Source organism: Staurois parvus, unplaced genomic scaffold (genome assembly GCF_062004578.1).
Source record: "Staurois parvus isolate SC_StPar_1 unplaced genomic scaffold, SC_StPar_1.0 ptg000031l, whole genome shotgun sequence".
Classification (NCBI taxonomy): Eukaryota; Metazoa; Chordata; class Amphibia; order Anura; family Ranidae; genus Staurois; species Staurois parvus.
This window is the reverse complement of record NW_028317827.1, coordinates 9,448,065-9,467,826: the sequence shown is the minus strand read 5'-3', so window position 1 is coordinate 9,467,826 and position 19,762 is coordinate 9,448,065. Positions and strand designations below refer to the sequence as shown.

General features: G+C 41.8%; 1 protein-coding gene across 4 annotated transcripts in view; it reads right to left on the bottom strand.

The window, feature by feature from the left end:
* The window catches only part of SLC4A10 (solute carrier family 4 member 10), a 300,201-nt gene that overhangs the window by 182,985 nt on the left and 97,454 nt on the right, over positions 1-19,762 (bottom strand). For all 4 annotated transcript variants that reach the window (XM_089660029.1, XM_089660009.1, XM_089660018.1 and 1 more), the window contains exon 2: positions 19,058-19,139. In XM_089660029.1, coding sequence (XP_089516155.1) covers positions 19,058-19,139 — 82 coding nt within the window. The remainder of the gene's footprint in view (positions 1-19,057; positions 19,140-19,762) is intronic.

Below are 19,762 nucleotides of genomic sequence, written 5' to 3'. Positions count from 1 at the left end.
ACCGTGCTTCACTTTTACCAATATAATTCATGAATATGTGCAATTTCACTCAAATAATATATAAGTGCAATTTTACATAAAACCACTATATAAATAACAAAAAATTGTTCATATATAATTCTTCACAATTCTTGTGTTCACTATAATATTTATGACCAAACCATTAAGTGAGGTCATATACAGAAGCGCTTTGTGCAATAAATTGCGCTATTACTAATGAAGCATGTCAAGTAAAATTCCTTATTAAGACCCAGTGGTGCCAAACATTTAATTTCATAAATCCACTTTGATTCCCTGATCTTGTTATCTCCTATCCAGTGACTTATGTGTTTCTCTATACCCCATGATCTGGTTATTCTCTTAACATACCCACTGATGGAGGAGAGCCACTAGATAAGTGAAGGGGATCCTATTCAGCTGGATACCATCCCATTCACACTTGGTCCAATTAAAGGGACACAGGCTTTATATGACCTCACTTAGCGGTTTGGTCATATATTTGAAGTGAGAGCACAGCCAGTGGGGGTGCACAAGTTTTGAAGTGCATTTTGACACTGAAGGTGGATTAAGAAGCACCAAACATAAATATTATAGTAAACACAAGAATTGTGAAGATTTATACATGGACAATTTTTTGTTAATTATATAGTGGATTTATGTAAAATTGCACTTATATATTATTTGAGTGAAATTGCACATATTTATGAATTCTATTGGTAAATGTGGAGAGCGGCACATTTAGGTAAATGCATAGTTGCACATTGTAATTAGTGTTGCTGTGTACTGCTAGTTAGGTCTGCTCAGTGTGTTCAGCTGCTGCCAGCCTGATAGCTCCCTCTACATCTAGAAAGCTTGAGAAGTTTCTGGATCATAGCTATGACAATGGCAGTATGAATACTGATCATACTGAGAGGCAGGCTTTGATAGCATGTTGGGATACTGTATATATTCAGTGAACACACTGAGCTCGGTGTCCTTTCCTTGATAGGATTAGTCCAGTCTTGTGGGTGCATGCTGCCCTCCCAGGCAATGCTGCTGCACCTGCTGTTGTAGGCCTCAGGTGGGTGACATGAGGACCTAAATGTTGAGACCTGGGTTCTGCTAGAGCTGACTAAGGGGCCGTCTATTGAAGATCTGGTCTGGTATCACGGGGGAAGGCAACCAGCTGTCCTTGGGTCTTGTGAGTACAGACACCCCTGAAAGTATCTTAGAAACTGTGTGCTGCTGAAACCATTCTGGTGCTAGGAAGTCAGCTGTGGGTCTAGTTAAAGGGGACACCAGCTGGAGTCCGGAAGAGCTTTGTACACCTAATCTCCTACTTGAAGGAACTCTGCTCTTTCTTACTGCCATTACTACTGCCTTAAAGCTTTGGTCTACTGTTTGTTGCAAGCATGGACTTTAGTATAGCTTATCCTGAAGAACACCTAAGCCCTCACATTGTAGATGGTCCTTGTTTTTGGAGTATCCCACCTGATTCCCTTATCCCCAACCAAGTCCTCCAAAAATAAAAACAACAAAAACAACACCCCTAAGCTGGATACTGAAGAAGCATGTGAATGAGCCTATCTGCCTGTCTTCTGGGCAAAGCTTTTGGGGAAGACCTGGACAGTATTCCTGCGGCTCCTACAGGAGTAGCTCTACACTAAGTTGCTATATGTAAGCCAAAAGATGTGATATAAAGAGAACCTGTCACAAATGGGCATTTGTATTAATCAAAATCTCCAGTTTGAAATGTTTTAATAGCACTGCCATACCGCTTCTAGATTACTTGATGTGTTTAATATTTGATTGCATTCTTTCCTTGTCTGAGCAGAAGTGCCAGACAGTATGGCTATCCTAAAGCACAATATGAGGACTACATTCCATACAGTGCTCAGCCTTAGTAACAGATGGGGGCTCGTAGTGACGTTGCGGATGGTGCTGCGCAAAACAAATGATGAGACATCACCAGAATTCTGTTGCTGACATATACATTCTTTTATTAGTGCAATGTCACAGCAGTCAAGTATGCCAATGTCGCAGGGCTAAAGTCATTATGTCACCTTGAGGAAGAGACCCTGCATGGCCCCACAATGTTGGTTTACTTGACTGCTCTGACATTGCATTAATGGGGGAGATTTACTAAAGCTGGTGCACTCAGAATCTGCTAGAGCTGTGCATGGTAGCCAATCAGTTTCTAACTTCAGCTTGTTCAATTAAAGTGTTACTAAACCCACAACAGTAAAATAAGTCTGTATATGCAGTAAAGCATTCTTGTTATACTCACTGTGGAACCTAAGGGGTTAATCCTCTGCATTGTGTAAAAAGGCTGTTTAATTCTGTCTTCTCTGATCCTCCCCTTTTTACACAGTCCCCAATCCATCTGCTGATAGTACAGAGCTCTAGGAGTCACTTTGCACATGCTCAGTTTGTATTGCTAGAGTGTTTTTTCTTTTTGGGGGGGTGCATGTGATCAGCACAGGACCAATCAGCACTGTCCAGACAGAGGGTCAGGAGTCATGCAGCCCCATAGGACAGTCAGAGCAGAATGAAAACACCTTCTGCAAGCCTTAATCAGTGCTCCGCTGGACACTGATAGAAGTTACCAGACTGTTATATGCTTCTGATGAGAAAAAGTATTTAGTAGTTTATATTTACTAAAATAATTGCATTTCCATGTTCTGTGTACTATGGGAGACCAGATATCGTGAATACAGGGTCCTGGGTTTAGTAACACTTTAAACTATTACTAAAACCACAACAGTAAAATCAGTCTGTATATGCAGTAAAGCATACTTGTTATACTCACTGTGGAACCTAAGGGGTTAATCCTCTGCATTGCGTAAAAATGCTGTTTGATCCTGTCTTCTCTAATCCTCCCCCTCTTCCAGTGCCCCCCTCTTATCTCCTGATAAGACATATAGTGTGGAGTCACTGTGCACATGCTGTTTGGTGTGTATTGCTAGAGAAGGTTTTTTGTTTTCCTTGGGAGAGTGCATGTGATCAGCACAGGGCCAATCAGCACTGTCCAGCCAGACGTCAGGGGTTCTGCACCCTCCTAGAGCAAAATGAAAACTCCTCCTACCAGTTTTAACCAGTGCTCTGCTGGACACTGATAGAAGTCAGAATACTGCTCTAACTGCTGATGAAAAAAGGTATTTAGCAGTTTATATTTACTAAAATAATTGCATTTCCATGTTCTATGTACTGTGGGGGAACCGATATAGTGAATGCAGGGTCCTGGGTTTAGTAACATTTTAAGCTTTGGTAATAAAACCTGGAAGCTGATTGGTTTCTATGCAGAGCTGCTCCAGATGTTGCACCATGCAGTTTTAGTAAATAACCCCCAGTGTATATTTGCAATTGAGGGTTGGTGACATCTCATTGTTTCAGCATGGCTGTCTCAGTGCTGATAAAAAAGATACTCAAAAAACTGCCATGCAACAAAGATTATTGCAGGATTACATGAAAGAAAATGAAAGAGTTTGTTAGAGCTGAAGTTTAATCTGCTTATATTTTACCTTCTCCTCCCCCCCTTCATCAAAGTGCTAATGACATTTTTATATAAGACCTTTCTGATTTCATTTCATCTTATTTTAGACCCAGCAACATAATGGCTGGGTCTCTGTGCTTCTCTATGCAATGCAGGAAGAGCATGGCTGGTGAAAGGGGCTGGCAAGGTATAATGTATAGCTTCCTGAAAACATTGCAGCACCCTGCCTCAGTACTGCTCTCAGGGCTGGCTGTTAGGAGAAGTAAGGCAAGTATCAAAATGCCTTGATGGGTGTGTGTCAGTCTGGGGGAGTGGGTATACTTAGGCAGGTTGCATTTGGATACAGACTGCCCTAGGAAACACCCCTGTGTGATGCTGAGCCTCAATGATGGAAAGAATTGAAATCCTCAATGAATGAGAAGGGAAGGCCAGGGACAGTAAGGCTGGGGAGGAAAAGACTAGATAACGCTGGATGTGCTCCAGCCAGGAAATGAGGCGGGATGTATCTGACTTGCTGCAGATTGTAATGTACACTGTGAGAAGTTCAGAGTGTGCAGTGAAATCAGAGTAAGCAATTTCAGTCCAAGATACCTGTTCAAAAGTGAAGCTAAGCTCAAAGTGTTACTAAACCCCGGACCTTACATTCACTATATCTCAGTGGTTCTCAACCTTCCTAATGCCGCGACCCTTTAATACAGTTCCTCATGTTGTGGTGACCCCCAACCATAAAATAATTTACCCAGTAATTATAATTCATGAGTGTCGTTTTACCTCCAATACTGCTGCTTTCAACACAGTAGCTGCTTTTAACAGAGTAGCTGCTTTCAACACAGCAGCTGCTTTCTACACAGTAGCTGCTCTTTACACATCGGAAATATGTGTTTTCTGATGGTCTTAGGGGACCCCTGTGAAAGGGTCGTTCGACTCCCAAAGGGGACGCGACCCACAGGTTGAGAACCACTGCTATATCTGGTCTCCCACAGTACACACAACATGGAAATGCAATTATTTTACTAAATATAAACTGCTCAATACCTTTTCTCATCAGAAGTTACAGTAGTCTTGTGACTTCTATCAGTGTCCAGCACAGCACTGGTTACAGCTTGTAGGATGAGTTTTCTCTAGGAGGATGCAGAACCCCTGACGGCTGTCTGGACAGTGCTGATTGGCCCTGTGCTGATTACATGCACTCTCCCAAGAAAAAAAGAAACCTCTCTAGCAATACACACCGAACTGAGCATGTGCAAAGTGCCTCCTAGGGCTCTGTACTATCAGCAGATGAATTGGGGACAGCAGAAGAAGGGGAGGATCAGAGAATTCATGATCAAACAGCCTTTTTACACAGAGGATTAACCCCTTAGGTTCCACAGTAAGTATAGCAAGCATGCTTTTCTGCAAATACAGACTGATTTTACTGTTGTGGGTTTAGTAACACTATAGCCACATGAGCTCTGGAAGGTTTAACCCCATTCCTCTTCATGACCAGGTATTTTTTTGCTATTCAGCACTGCGCTCCTTTAACTGGCGATTACGCGGTCATGCAATACTGTACCCAAATGAAATGTTTATCATTTTTTTCACAGAAATATAGTTTTCTTTTGGTGTTTAATTATCTTTGACTTTATGTTTATAGAAACAAAAAAAGATTGAAAATGTTGAGAAAAAAAACAATATTTTCTACTTTCTGTTATAAACATATCCAACGAAATCAACTTTCTTCATAAATTTAGGCCAAAATGTATTCTGCTACATGTCTTTGGTAAATCTTAATAAGTGTATATGGATTGGTTTGTGTGGAAGTTATAGAGTCCACAAACTATGGAATAGTAAGAGTCATCCGGTCAGGGGTGGACTGACAACTCATGGGGCCCCTGGGCAATAGGGGATCGTGGGGCCCCTGTGTCCTCACCCACACCCAAAAAAGCCTATGAAAGGTACTAGGGGCATCTCATGGGGCCCGTACTGACCCTGGGCCCTCGGCAGTGTCCGAGTTCCCGAATGGTCAGTCCGCCCCTGCATCCGGCGTAACCTAGGGTGTGGTTGCCATCATCCCTATTTTTCTAACAGAGAGATTTATATCTTACATTTGGTGGGATTTTTAAGGCAACCTTAGAATATATAAACAAAACAATTTTTTAAAAAAAGATTTAACTTTTTTTGACACATATCATATTTGCTTGACAATATTAGTAATTATTTCATTGGAAAATTAGCAGTATCTCTTGAAGCTGATTTTCATCTTGCAACCTCATATGAGGGAATTCCAAGTGCATTCAGCCCATATCCAACGCGTTTCGGATATTTTCGTGCAGATTCTCCCTCAGGGAAAGGACACTGCTCTAAATCAATAATCAATACTTAAACCTTTATTATTATTATACAGTATTTATAAAGCGCCAATAGTTCGCTCAGCGCTGTACATTACAAAGGGGGACAGAACATGTGACAGAACAATACCAATACAATGCAAAACATGAGGGGATCGAGGGCCCTGCTCTTTCGAGCTTACAATATACATATTGTTTATGATCCAAGAATTGAGAAACCAACTTTACAAATTTTACATACCACAACGATTGGTCAAACTGAAAATGCTTTGCTTTTTTTGGAGAGTGAGTCCCCTCCCCCTATGTGTAGGATGAAACTATGGAATATACATATTTGAAGACTGATCAGTTCTGATGTACAGACGGCCTCTCCCATTTATTGAGGCCCCAAAATGCCAGGACAGTACAAATACCCCCCAAATGACCCCTCTTTGGAAAGCAGACAGTCTAAGGTATTTAGAGGCATGGCGAGTTTTTTCCTGTCATTTTTTGTCACAGTTTTTTGGAAAATGAAGAGATTAAAGTGGAGTTACTCATTAAGTGTGCAATGACTGTTCTGTTTGCTAAAGAGCATGGTGGCGGCTAGTTGGCATTACTGGAGGGAAGAGATTTTGGATGGCATCCCCCATGTAGAGGTATTTACTATTTATTTATTTCAGGTACTTATATAGTGCCGTCAATTAACGCAGCGCTTTACATATATATTGTACATTCACATCAGTCCCTAACCGTCAAGGGGCGTACAATCTAAGGTCCCTAACTCACATTCATATACAAGGGCCAATTTAGACAGGATCCAATTAACCTAGCAGCATGTCTTTGGAGTGTGGAAGGAAATCGGAGTACCCAGAGGAAACCCACGCAAGCACAGGGAGAACATGTAAACTCCAGGCAGGAGGTGCCGTGGCTGGGATACGAACCAACAACCCTAGTACTGCCAGGCGGAAGTGCTAACTATTTAGCCACTGTGCTGCCACTGTATTAAAAGCTGAAAGAAGAAAAAGTATTGGAAAAATGTTTCTCATGCATACTAAGTAATATGTAAGTGTAACATTTCCAGGTACTTATTACTGTACTGCCTCTGACTAGGCATTGATCTGTTTGCATCTCCAAAATGATGGAGCCATATTTGTTACGGCATTATCCAGGGTCACCATCTACTTCCTAAATTCAATTGCTGGCTCAGAGATGGTGAAATCATGTTAATCTTGGTGTCTGTGCAGCTCTTGGCTGTGATCACAAATGTCTGACACAGATCTGCCCCCTGCAGCAACCTCTCACTTTGATTGAACCAGGAGTTGATACAAAGTAACGTCAAATTCCTGAAGACTGTGGAAATGCTTCCACCTGACTAGAGCAGACTAGTGACATCATCTCAGCCAAGAAAAAGTCACTGGACTGGATCGAAGGACTTTTAGTTCTTGTTCACAGTAGTTAATTAGGGGCAGTAAAACCACAAGCCACACATTTACCACCCCTCAATCGCTACCTCCTTTAGCTGCAGAGGCAGCGGCCTGGGGTTTAAAAATAATGTGACTGTATTGCATTGCTTTGAGGCCGTGGCAGGAATTACAACCTTTTTCTGCTTTTGCCAGACGTAGCGCCCGCTGACTGCAACTCATTCAGGTGAATGGGGCTGCTCTGCAAATGCACTGTGCACTAATGCAGGGAGCAAGGAGTTAAAGCAGGCAGTGAGCAAGTGACTCAATGCCTCCTCACCACTTGTCAAAGGCTCTTTGAAGAGTGCTCCAGATGTGGATCCCTCTTCAGAGACCAAAACTAGTGCAAATGAGCCCATAATGAAAAAAAAAGTTGAGCTTTTACAAAGTATGAAAATCTGTACTGTTGCTGTATATTGTATATTAATATATAAGTCAGGATCAGGAATTTATTCATCCAGGCCCACTTTAAAGAGCAGTTGAAACTGAAGTGCTAAAAGGTCCAGATACAACTTTATTCCATTAAGGGCTGGTTCACACAGTAGAAACGTAGTCCAGATGCGTTCCGGTGCGTTTTTGATGCATTCCGTTGCATTTTGATGGGAGTTCATTTTCCCCCCCTCTCTTTTTCTTCGATTTAAATAGGGACATGTGCATTCCTGTGAATTTTGGTGCATTCCAGTGTGTTCAGGTGCCTTTTTTAGGCATTTTACCGCGTTCCAGTACAGTTCCGTGCAGAAAAAATTCAGCATGTTCTACTTTTTTTTTCTGCAGATGGAATGCACTGGAATTGCAAGCGCTAATGTGAACTATGACATTGCCAACCATGTAACCTACTTTCTGTGCGTTTTGGATGCAGAAAAAAAAGAACACTGAAACGCATGTAGTGTGAACTGGCCTAAAGGTCAGGGGTATAATTCAAGAAGTAGCCAATGTGTTTTGGGGGTCTAAATGCCCCCTTCATCATGAGCTATAAAGAACATAAGAAGATTTTCATATCAGTCTGATATCAATACATTGATATCAGACAGACATTGACCTCCATGGGGTCATAATTAAAGCTAAACAGTCAAATGCAATAAGAGTATTAAAATAATTACATAAAATGAGAACATGAGTGCTGAACAAAAATTAAAATATGGGTGCCGAAAAACAAACAAAAAATAAATAAATAATAACAATAATAAGAAACATAATAATAATCATCACTATTATTACAATGATACATTATGACGATATGTTAACCTAATTAAAAGGAGAAAAAAAATTGGTAAAAACTCTTAAAACTGGTATATGTAAAAATTGAGCCAAACATTATACAATCTGATTGTATAATCGTAAAACGAGTTAAAAAATTCAAAATTCCAAAAAAAAAATTATTTAAAGAGCAGGCAGGAGATGGGGTAGGGGCACAATTTTCCAGACTTGCAGCCTCTGAAAAATGTTGTCACCCTCTATGTGTTCTATAGAAATAAAGCACAGCATCGTTATACCACTGAGAACTATGATACGTTATAAAAAAAAAAAAAAAATAGGATAAAAATAAATGAAAAGATTTGCTCACCTCTGCAGGTAAGGAGAGAATTAAGAATAATTCTCTTCAGCATACAATCCTTCTAGCATGCTGAAATTTCCTTTAATTGTATAATCGTAGGCTCTTTTAATAACCAGTCATTTACATATGACATTTCAGGCTGATTGTGCCTGTCAGTGCAAATCGTTGTGCAGGGAAGGCTATTTGTATAGGGTTTGACAGGCTCATTGTTTCTGTTCATGTACAGTATGGAGGTGTCAGAAATAATATGCAATGCATGCAATTTACTCTAATGGAACCGTGCATTGAAAAAGTATCAAAAACATTGATTTGAAAATGTATTAAAAGCAAAAATAGCTATGAAGTTGATTCATCTTCATGTAAAGGGGTTCTCAAGCAATATTTTGAAAAATATTGTATTCTGATAAGTACATGGTTAGTATTGGTAATGACACGAATTACTATATTAATTCCAGTTTTCTTTCCCAGCCTTAACTTGTGTTTAGAGACAGAAAAAAAAAAAACCTTTGTTTTGCGTTTTTAGAGCGTTTTTCTGGCAGAAAAAAAAAAAAAACACTAAATGCTCCTAAACACTAGTACAAAAAACACTCAAAATTAGCCAGTGTGCATGGAGCATATAAATCAGGGCCCCTACCCCATGGGAAATCCATGCATGAAAGTTAAAAAAAAAAAAAAAACATGTGGGGAGGGGGAAGGTTAGTGAATATTTCAGGGATGACATCACACTATTTGCAGCAAGATTCAGAGGAATGCTGAGTATTCCAAATCTCACGAGATCATCCTCCTGCACTGTGCTGAATTACCTGAGATTTGAAATACTCAGCATTTCTCTGAATCTTGCTGCAAGAGCAGCTCCCTCCTAGTATAGAGTAAGCTGCTAGGAAAATGTAGCATTGCACCCCTGTAATCAGAGGAGTGGGGGATTGATTGGTTAGGGCTGCTCAGTGTTGCACAGATTGCTGCTTTGTTACATCCCCTTGTCTTCTAGAGGATTCTAGAAACACAGTGGGAGGAAGAACAGAATAGGAAGCCTGAATATTTATGGGACTCTAGCCAATCCTTGGGGAGGTGGGCCCAGAAGATGGAGAGAGAGCCCATAAACAGTCTGAGGTCAGGGCAGCAGAGTGCAGTGTTCCTGGGTCCAGTCCTGCAGGAGGAGATCCCTGGACAGGGGCTCTGCCCCCTGGTGCAGAATCCTTAACAGAGCATTGGGGAAGATACCGAGGTCCCAGCTAGTCCTAGCTGGCAGCCTTTTCACAGAACCATGTGCAGGTATCAAGCTGGGTCAGGAGGAAGCTCACTGGAAAGAGCCAAGAGGAAGTTGGTGGAGAAGATATTCAGTTGTCCTATGGTGGTGTGAGTTTACATCTCCCTCACTGGAAAGAGCCTGGTGGATATCAGCAGGAGGCAACTGGTGATCCTGTGGCTAAGTGAGTAGATGATCCACAATGATGAAGGAAGAGATAGTGTGTAGCTTTTGATTCCTGAGGGAGTACAAGCAGCGGTGTATTTAGGTTTTGTGCTGCCCTAGGCAACACAAAAATTGTCTGCCCCCACGGACACGAACCAACACCACCCACACTTCCCCCTCCTGTGAAGAAAGCCTGTCATTGACCAACACCCCTGACTCCCACCTGGGAGAGCCTTCCAATAAACCTCCCCCCCACCAGTAATAGAGAGAAAGACATTCATCTTCACAGCTCCAGACATCCCCAGGAATGTAAGTCAGGCTCTACATACACCATCATGTAGCCTCCAGCCTCTCTCAGATCCCACCTGATTCCCATGGCATGCGTGTCTCTTCTTTCATCCCTTCTTCTGGCGGGAGGTGCTGCCCCCCTGAAAAATGCTACCCTAGGCAAGTGCCTTGTGGTAAATATGCCCCTGAGTACAAGTCACTATCAGCATTAGAAATCCTGTGGGAAGCCTTACCTCATACCTTGCAGGGGTCAGGAAGGCATAACACAGGGGTCTAGAGTACATAACGTCTATACTGCAAGGCTCAGGAATGCATACCGCAAAAACAGCAGGTTTCTGGTGTGCATAAAGCAGACTGCAGAGCTCTGGATTTTTAAAACAGAGTGTAGAGGTCAGGACTGCATGATATACAGAGTGCAGGGAGTGCATGAGGCAGAGAGTTCAGGGGCAAGAAGTAGAGATAGGCCTGGACAAAAATGGAAAAATTGTCAGAAAACAAGTTTTTTCCCATTTTTTTCCAAAGCTGGTTTTTGTTTTTTTCTGGAAAAGTGAACAAAAAAAGAAAAATGTGTAATGTGTTCTTTTACAATGATAATATATCTATGAGATCATATCCAAACTATACAACATGAAGACCTTATTGAAAGATTTGAGACTTTATGTAAAGTCTTAAATTATTGTAAGTTCTCTCAACTGAAGACAAGAAAATCCTGGAATACAATTCAAGTGACACTGTACTTCTCAATGGAGTTCTCAAACAAGAGAAATATGCATTTCCACCACTAGGGGCACTGCGGGGGAAAGGTTTCAATTTAGTTTGCTTGTGGGCTCCATCTTGTATCTCCTACATTTGGGTGATCGTTAGGGTACAGTAATTGATAGTTTCTGTCCTCTCAGACCTTAATTGACAGGCAAGAGGGTAAATTTGTCTGCCAAATTAGTTTATCTTTTTTAACCTTTAAATGATTCCTATTAATGTTCTCCAACATCACAGCATAATGCTTACCTATAGTCTGCTGTTTACTTTTCCTCCTCTCAGTAAATTGGTTAGACCAACATCTAGAGAATGGAAAAATTTCCACAGTGCAATTCTAGCTGAGAGCAAAGCTTCAATTTCCAAATACTGTGAGAAGAAATATTATTTTCCAAATGATACAAGGATGACAAACACATCCTTGCAATTTTTATGGAAATAAATGACCATAAAGAAAGTGCAATTAGCTTTTCCCTCCAGAGTTCTCATTTCCAGAAACACTCTTTCTACTGCTTCCAGGTTTTATTGCCAAAGCATAATTGAATAAGCTGAAGCTAGAAGCTGATTGGCTACTAAGCACGGGTGCACCAAATTCTGAGTGCTCCAGTTTTAGTAAATCTACCTCAAAGTGTTTCTTCAATAGTAGCATCTTCATAATCAGGAGAACATTGATCAAGCTCCTGCAAGACCAATACATTTATGCTTCTGGATCAGCATTGTCAATAACTGAAAATGCCTTTTGGCAGGCAGCTTTTAAATTATGAGAAAACGGGAGGTGGTGCCTGTTCTCATGTATAGTTGATATGTTCTTAACGTGTACAGTCCTTGTTATTCCATTTGTAGTAATAATAAATACATAAAGCAAGCAAGTTTAGTTTCTTTACTGAATCAGCTATACTTTAATTTCAAGCATATTATTTTTATATACCCTGCCTTTCATGTTCCCAGTGTAACAAAACGACTTTCAATTTGTCAAACTACTCCACACTGAATTTTTTTAAATTTGTCCAAAATTTTCCATTATTTCCAGAAAAAGTAGTTTTTTTTCCCCATGGCTTTAACATTTCTGGAAAATTTACATCTATAGCCAGGAGTATGTAATAAAGACAGTTCAGGGGTTAGATAACGAACAGTGTACTGTACAGAGTAAAACCTAAAATTACCTGCTTCTCCTAGTGAAAACCCCATACATACTGTATCTCCCACAGTACAGATCTTCCCCAACATCCCCACCCAGTACATACAGTATATCCCCCCACAGCCCTAAAACTCCTTAACACAAACCCCCTTCATCGGAACAGACCTCTGTCCCAGGAAACACCCTCAGTACAGACCCATTCTCAGGTACAGACCCTTCCTCCCAGCTCACTTCCTCAGTACGGGTCCCCCCTTTAAAGCCCAACCCATCAGTAAAAAACCCTAGCCCCCACTCAGTAGAGACCCCAGTACATACATACTACCTGAGTAAAGAACCCAGTATAGACTACCTCCTCAATACAGACCCCTAGCCCAATCCACAGTACAGACCCACCTCCAGTACAGCCCCCCCTTTTAAGCCCAACCCTTCAGTACAAATCCCCTAGCTTCCACTCTGAAGAGACCCCCAGTACAGACCACCCCCTCAGTAAAGAACCCAGTACAGACTGCCTCCTCAATACAGACCCTCAGTACAGACCCACCTCCAGTACATACCCCTTCTCCCTAAATTCACTCACCAGTTGCTGGAAATTTGGTGTGTAGTGGCAATGGAAATTCTTCCCCTCAACTGTGTATGTGGGGAGAAGTACCCTCCCTCAGCTTTGCACATTAAAAAGCCAGAGACAGGATTTGCATATGAAAGCTGCACTATAACTTATTCATATGCAAACCCAGTCAGATCATTTAAATATAAATTACATGTCAGTTGTATTTATATTCAAATCATGCTGTGATTTGTATATGAATGCATGGTCACTGTGGGCACAATGTACAGGAACATAACTTTCTGCGAGATTCAGCCCCTTTACACAGAAAAGGTGGGATCGTCCTGCACAATTCGGGACTATTGGGAGATATGACTTTCAGCTGGCACATACATGTTACAGTCTGATTGTTAATTTTATGGCCTGCCAAAAAAATCATTTAATTTATATCTAATTAGGCGGACCCTTGCTTACTAAACTGAAAGAAAGCTGGTAAAAATTGAGCAAAGGCAAACATTTTAATATTCAGTGTTAAATTATTGTAAGTAAATATGCAAACAGAGCCTCGTGGCTGTTTACATTCATCTAAACTATAACCTTTGCTATACAGTTGCAAGAAAAAGTATGTGAACCCCTTGGGATTACGTGGAGTTTTGCATGAATTGGGCATAAAATGTGCTCTGAACGTCATCTAAGTCACAACAATAGAAGAACACAGTCTGCTGAACATAATACTACACAAACATTAGATGTTGCCATGGTTTAATTGCACATAACATGTAAACATTCACAGTGCAGGGAGGAAAAAGTATGTGAACCTTTGGACTTAATAACTGGTTGACCCTCCTTTGGCAGCAATAACCTCAACCAAACATTTCCTGTAGTTGCAGATCAGACCTGCACAACGATCTGAAGTAATTTTGGACCACTCCTCTTCACAAAACTGTTTCAGTGTAGCAATATTCTTGGGATGTCTGGTGTGAATCGCTCTCTTAAGGTCATGCCACAGTATTTCAATCGGGTTGAGGTCAGGACTCTGACTGGACCACTCTAGAAGGCGTATTCTGTGCTGTTGCAGCCATTGTTTTGTTGACTTACTTGTATGCTTTAGGTCATTGTCCTGTTGCATCACCCATCCTCTGCGGAGCTTCAGTTGGCGGACAGATGGTCGTACGTTTTCCTGCAAAATGTCTTGATAAACTCTGGAATTAATTTTCCCATCAATGACAACAATCCGTCCAGGCCCTGAGGCAGCAAAGCAGCTCCAAACCATGATGCTCCCTCCGCCATGTTTTACAGTGGGGATGAGGTTTTGATGTTGGTGTGCTGTGCCTTTTTTTCTCCACACATAGTGTTGTGTGTTCTTCCCAAACAACTCAATCTTGGTTTCAGCTGTCCACAGTATATTTTGCCAGTAGTGCTGTGGAACATCCAGGTGCTCTTTTGCAAACTTCAAACGTGCTGCAATATTCTTTGGACAGCAATGGCTTCCTCTGTGGTGTCCTCCCATGTACTCCATTCTTGTTTAATGTTTTCTTTATTGTAGATGTGTCAACAAAAATATTAGCATGTGCCAGAGATTTCTGTAGGTCTTTAGCTGACACTCTGGGATTCTTCTTTACCTCATACAGCATTCTGCGCTGTGCTCTTGCAGTGTCAAGGTCCTACCTTTTCCCTGAGGTTATGTTACTCCATGTGCTGGTGTCCATCTTGGATTCTGCTGTGCATGGTGGGAATCCTTTTATGCCTTCAGGTCTCTGAGGTCCATCCCCCAGAGGGGCGTGGCTGATGACATAAGCCTGTGGCCCGCACATGCTCTTTGCACTTGTGTCTTGTGTCTTGGTGTTGCTATTACTCTGTTCTGACTCTCGTGACTCTCCTGGTATCTGATTCGGCTTGTGACTTGACTATTCTTCGTATTCTCCTTTGATCTGACCCTCTGTTGCTGAACCCGGCTAGTGACCTGTGATTCTCGTCTGCTGTCCTGTACTGTTTTGTCCTGTTGTTATTGACCCCGGCCTGTCTGACTACTCTTTTGTCTCTTCCACCAGCTACACGCCATTGGCGGCGGCCATTACCGCAGCTGAGGTGTCTCGGGGGCCGCGACCTGGTTCCTGGCTGCGTCAAGTCCATCCCCACCATCAGGGGCCCTGGTGAAGGGCAGCCTGGGACTTAGACTCCGCGCCCTGAGGGACTTCGGTCTGTGGGTGGTGGTTGTCGTCAGCCAGTGCGTTACATTGTTAGGCCTGCCTGTCCGTTCCTCGGCTCCTGCCCTGTCATTTTTACAGAACGACCACGCCTAGGGAGAGTAGCAACAGTGCTAAACTTTCTCCATTTGTAGACAGTCTGTCTTACCGTGGACACATGAACATCAAGGCTTTTGGAGATACTTTTGTAACCCTTTCCAGCTTCATGCAAGTCAACAATTCTTGATCGTAGGTCTTCTGAGAGCTCTTTTCTGCGAGGCATGGTTCACATCAGACAGTGCTTCTTGAAACCAGTAAACCCAAAACAGGTGTGTGTTTTTTAAGGTCAGGACAGCTGTCAGCAACACATCCAATATCATCACACTGATTGGAGTCAAGGTTGGCTCATTCCTGGCTCCAATTAGCTCTGGGAGAAGTCATTAAGCTAGGGCCTCACATACTTTTATCTCCCTGCACTGTGAATGTTTACATGTTATGTGCAATTAAACCATGGCAACATCTAATGTTTGTGTAGTATTATGTTCAGAAGACTGTGTTCTTCTATTGTTGTGACTTAGATGACGTTCAGAGCACATTTTATGCCCAATTCATGCAAAACTCCGGGTAATCCTAAGAGGTTCACATACTTTTTCTTGCAACTGTATATACTAAGGAGCTAGGGGGACAGATCTGGCATCGATGTCATTATCAATGGCTGTCCATTTGTACCCAAGCCTTCCTTAAAAGACAATTCTAAGCAACAATCCAAATGAATCAGTTCATAAAGTCACAATGTTCAATCAACTTACCTTAATCTGTGTTTGGTACAATCCATTGCAGCCAAGTTCTACAAAGCTCCTTATATGTGAAGTGGACGGGTCTGCTTCCTGGATCTGTGCTATGTAATTTCTTTCTAGCTCTGTAACTTTTTTTCTCACTGCTTCATGCACCACCAGTCAGCCTTACAGGCTAGATTTCAGGCTAACTGGTAATATTCTAATAAAGTGGTCTCCAAACTGAGGTTTGGGGATCAGATACAGCCATTTGCTTGTCTTTATCTGGCCCTTGGGGCACTATTCCACCAATGATGGGACACCATTTCTCCCAATGACAATATCAATGGCACTATTCTTCCCATTGATACCAACAATGGTGTCTTCTTCCTCCCACTGAAACCAATGATGGGGCATTGTTTATGTCCACTGATGCTGGGGCATTTTCTACTGGCTATTCCCACTGGCCATAGTCTGGCCCCCCTAAAGCCAATAGAACAGCAAACTGCTCCTTTGCTTAGAAAGTTTGGAGACCCATGTTCTAATACATCAAGTTTTGTGTAGGCAAAGCAGGGAACCTAGAGTTACTGTATTTGAGAACAGCACATAAAACTACAAATTGGAGAGAGGAGGCAAGAGAAATGTCTCCCTCAAACTGACTAATGGATTTACTGGTACCACATCCTTTAGAATCAATACACATGAAACCACAAGTCCTCAACAAAGAACCACTAATGTAGGATTTTAAAGCTACCACACCAAGAATTTTATTTTTTACATTAAAAATGATTAAGCTTTATTTGAAGTCTTCCATAAAGATAGTTTTGTCTTTAAAACGGCCCCATAGAGCTTAGCAATGAAAAAAAAAACACATAAAAATAGTGTACTGCATTTGATATATTACAGATTAACAATCATAGTATAATATTTAATACAACGAACGGCAAAGGTACATTCACCAGCCACTTTATTAGGTCCAATTGTGTGATAACACAAATTGCTAATCGATCAATCACATGGCAGAAACTCAATGCATTTAGGCATGTAGACGTGGTGAGGACTAGTGGTAGGCTGTATGTTCAAGACGAACGTTAGTTCGACGAAGATCGGCTGTTTGTTTGGCGAACACACGAATGGCAAGGCATTTGGCAGGCTGTTCATCTGTCGTGCCCCACAATGCACTGCACCCTGACAGTGCATTGTGATTGGCCAAAGCAATGCACCTGACCACAGGTCAGGTGCAAAGCTTTGGCCAATCTTAACACATGATGATGTCACAAGAGGGGGGTGTAACCCCACCCCCTTGTGATAGCATCACACTATATAAGAACTGTCATCCCGGCACAGCTGTCGGATGGTGGAAGTCAGTGTCGAGAGTGGATTGTTTTTTTTCTCTTTTTTCGAGTCGGCAGTGGTGGAGGGCATCATGATTGACGTGGATCTACTTTGGGAGACATTTATAAAATTTTTGTTTTTAATATAGTTCTTTTCAAAGTCAAATTTTTCCACTACACTTTTTTTTGTGAATGGGCAGCGGTACCATGTACTCATTCACATAGTGGGGGCCAGGATCTCGATTCCGCCAGACCCTCACAACCACCGGCCACAAGGTGCTTTGGGGGGGGGCCCCTCCCTGCCCCAAAGCACCCCCCCATGTTGAGGGCCTGTGGCCTGGTATAGTTTAGGGGGGGGCTCGCTCGTCATTTTCTGTGAACCCAAGAGACGATTGTGCATAAAACTCCCGGTAGATCAGCAGTTTTTGAAATACTCAGACCAGTCGGTCTGTCACCAACAACCATGCCACGTTCAAAGTCATTGCTCAGTTTGAACTTTAGGAAAAAGTTGTCTTCACCATGTCTAGATGCCTAAATGCACTGAGTTGCTGCCATGTGATTGGTTGATTAGCAATTAGTGTTATCAAGCCATTGAACAGGTGTACCTAAGAAAGTGGCCAGTGAGTGTATATTGCCCCATATATAGTACTCCATTATGGGTTCTGACACATGACACATAGAAATCTTCTACACCTTTTGTGAGACCCAATCTGCTTCTTCAGGAAGGGGATTACTGTTGAGTGTCTGCTGCAGATACTAGAAACCTCTATACACATGTAAAAACATAACTTGCTTGAACGGATGCCACTCATGAGCAAATCCACCCCTGCTTATCTTCAGATATTTGCCAAGAGGAAAATATACATCCAGACTATATATGTATCCCAGGCACTTTATACTTATACTCAACCATCAATGTCCTATAGTCCAGGAAGCCCATTATGGCTTGTCAATGGCATTCTGCAGTCCTGTGACCCTGATTTAGCCAACAATGGGCTAAAAACTGCTCTTGGATGACGTCACGGAGCCAGTCCAGGCTTAGCAGGGATCCCAACAATAATGTCAGGATCTGCCCAGAGCCTGAGCCAACTACTCCTATACCCTCCATATTCCAGCACTCCGGTGAGCACTGGAGGGGTAGAGCAGAGAGTGGTGACTGACAGTCACTACTCCCTGCACAGAGGGAACTGAGCTGTCGGTATAGAGCCTTTGGGGGACAGCTGCAGCATCAATCTAGGTGAGTATACAGTAGATTTTTATTATTTTGGTTTCCCGCACTTCTCTTTTAAAATAACTTTAGCTTCAAATTATCAAGTTTAAAAAACCCTAAGAATAGATGTAATGAACTCACACAGTGGGTATAGTGCGGATCATCACACCCTTCCCAACAGCTGATTTTTATTTTGTCATTTGATGTACATCACCAGGACAAGACCACAAAAAGGTGCTATGCCCTAAAGTTCCCACAAAAGCATTTTACTATGAGAAAACTTCAACTAACATATGCATGGAGATACAGATTTTTCACAGATAATTTTAAGTACCCCCAGGCATCTAGCAGCCTCTTCAAATGTAAGTCTAGTCCTGCCTTAGTCTTTTTTCCAACCATATCTCTTATACCTATTGAAGCATTCATGAAATACTACATTGTAGAAGTCACTTTTGTAGTCTTCCTTCTTTTTTTTCTATTCTCCCATTTTGTAAACTGTATCACATCTATATTAAGAGCCAGTTGCTGATAGATTGCTCAATATTATGAAATGACAGGACTGATGTGCAATTGTAAGCAACCCCTGTTGTCATCCATAGATTACAAAGCCTAAATTGGAGCACCAACCTTCCAAATCTTCTTTTTCAAATTGTGTGTTTAGAAGGGAACGTGTTCCTCCTCTGTCGACTACTGCTTCTTCATCATTTCTCTGCAACATAAAAAGAAAACCACAGCTCATATAATAGCCTTGAATAAATGTTCTCACTTAATTTGTCTAACCTTTTACAGCACTGTGAGCACAACAAACGAGGATGAAGACAAGGGAGATTTTGCTGTAAATGGAACTGCAGAAAATTACAGCCTTTAAAACTGAAAGAAAGAGACCAATTTAATCTACAATACGTTCAGGCCTGAGTTATGCACCTCCAATGTCTCCGGTCATATGGTCATCATTTTAGTAGAAACTGACTGACCAGCGTTAGTACTTTAGGAGAAGCTAAACTCGAAAACCTCTTCCCAAAAAAAAAATGCAGACAGAGAGCAAAGAACTAATCACCAGCATTGGTCCCCCATTATACTTATACCTTACCTTGTTCTACACCATCTCTGTGTAGAGGAGGCCATCTTGGTAGAGGCAAGACTTTACTTCCCTATTTCAGAGCCTCCAGTAAGGAGAACAGTACAAGTCACAGCAGTGGCATCACCAAATCTCACTTTGAATTTCCTGACTATTACTATTAGTCAGAGACAACAGTGCCCTTGGTCTCACACTGAAAATATAAAGCTATGAGGCTGTAGGCATAGGAGTACCTAGGCACCCTCACATACCAG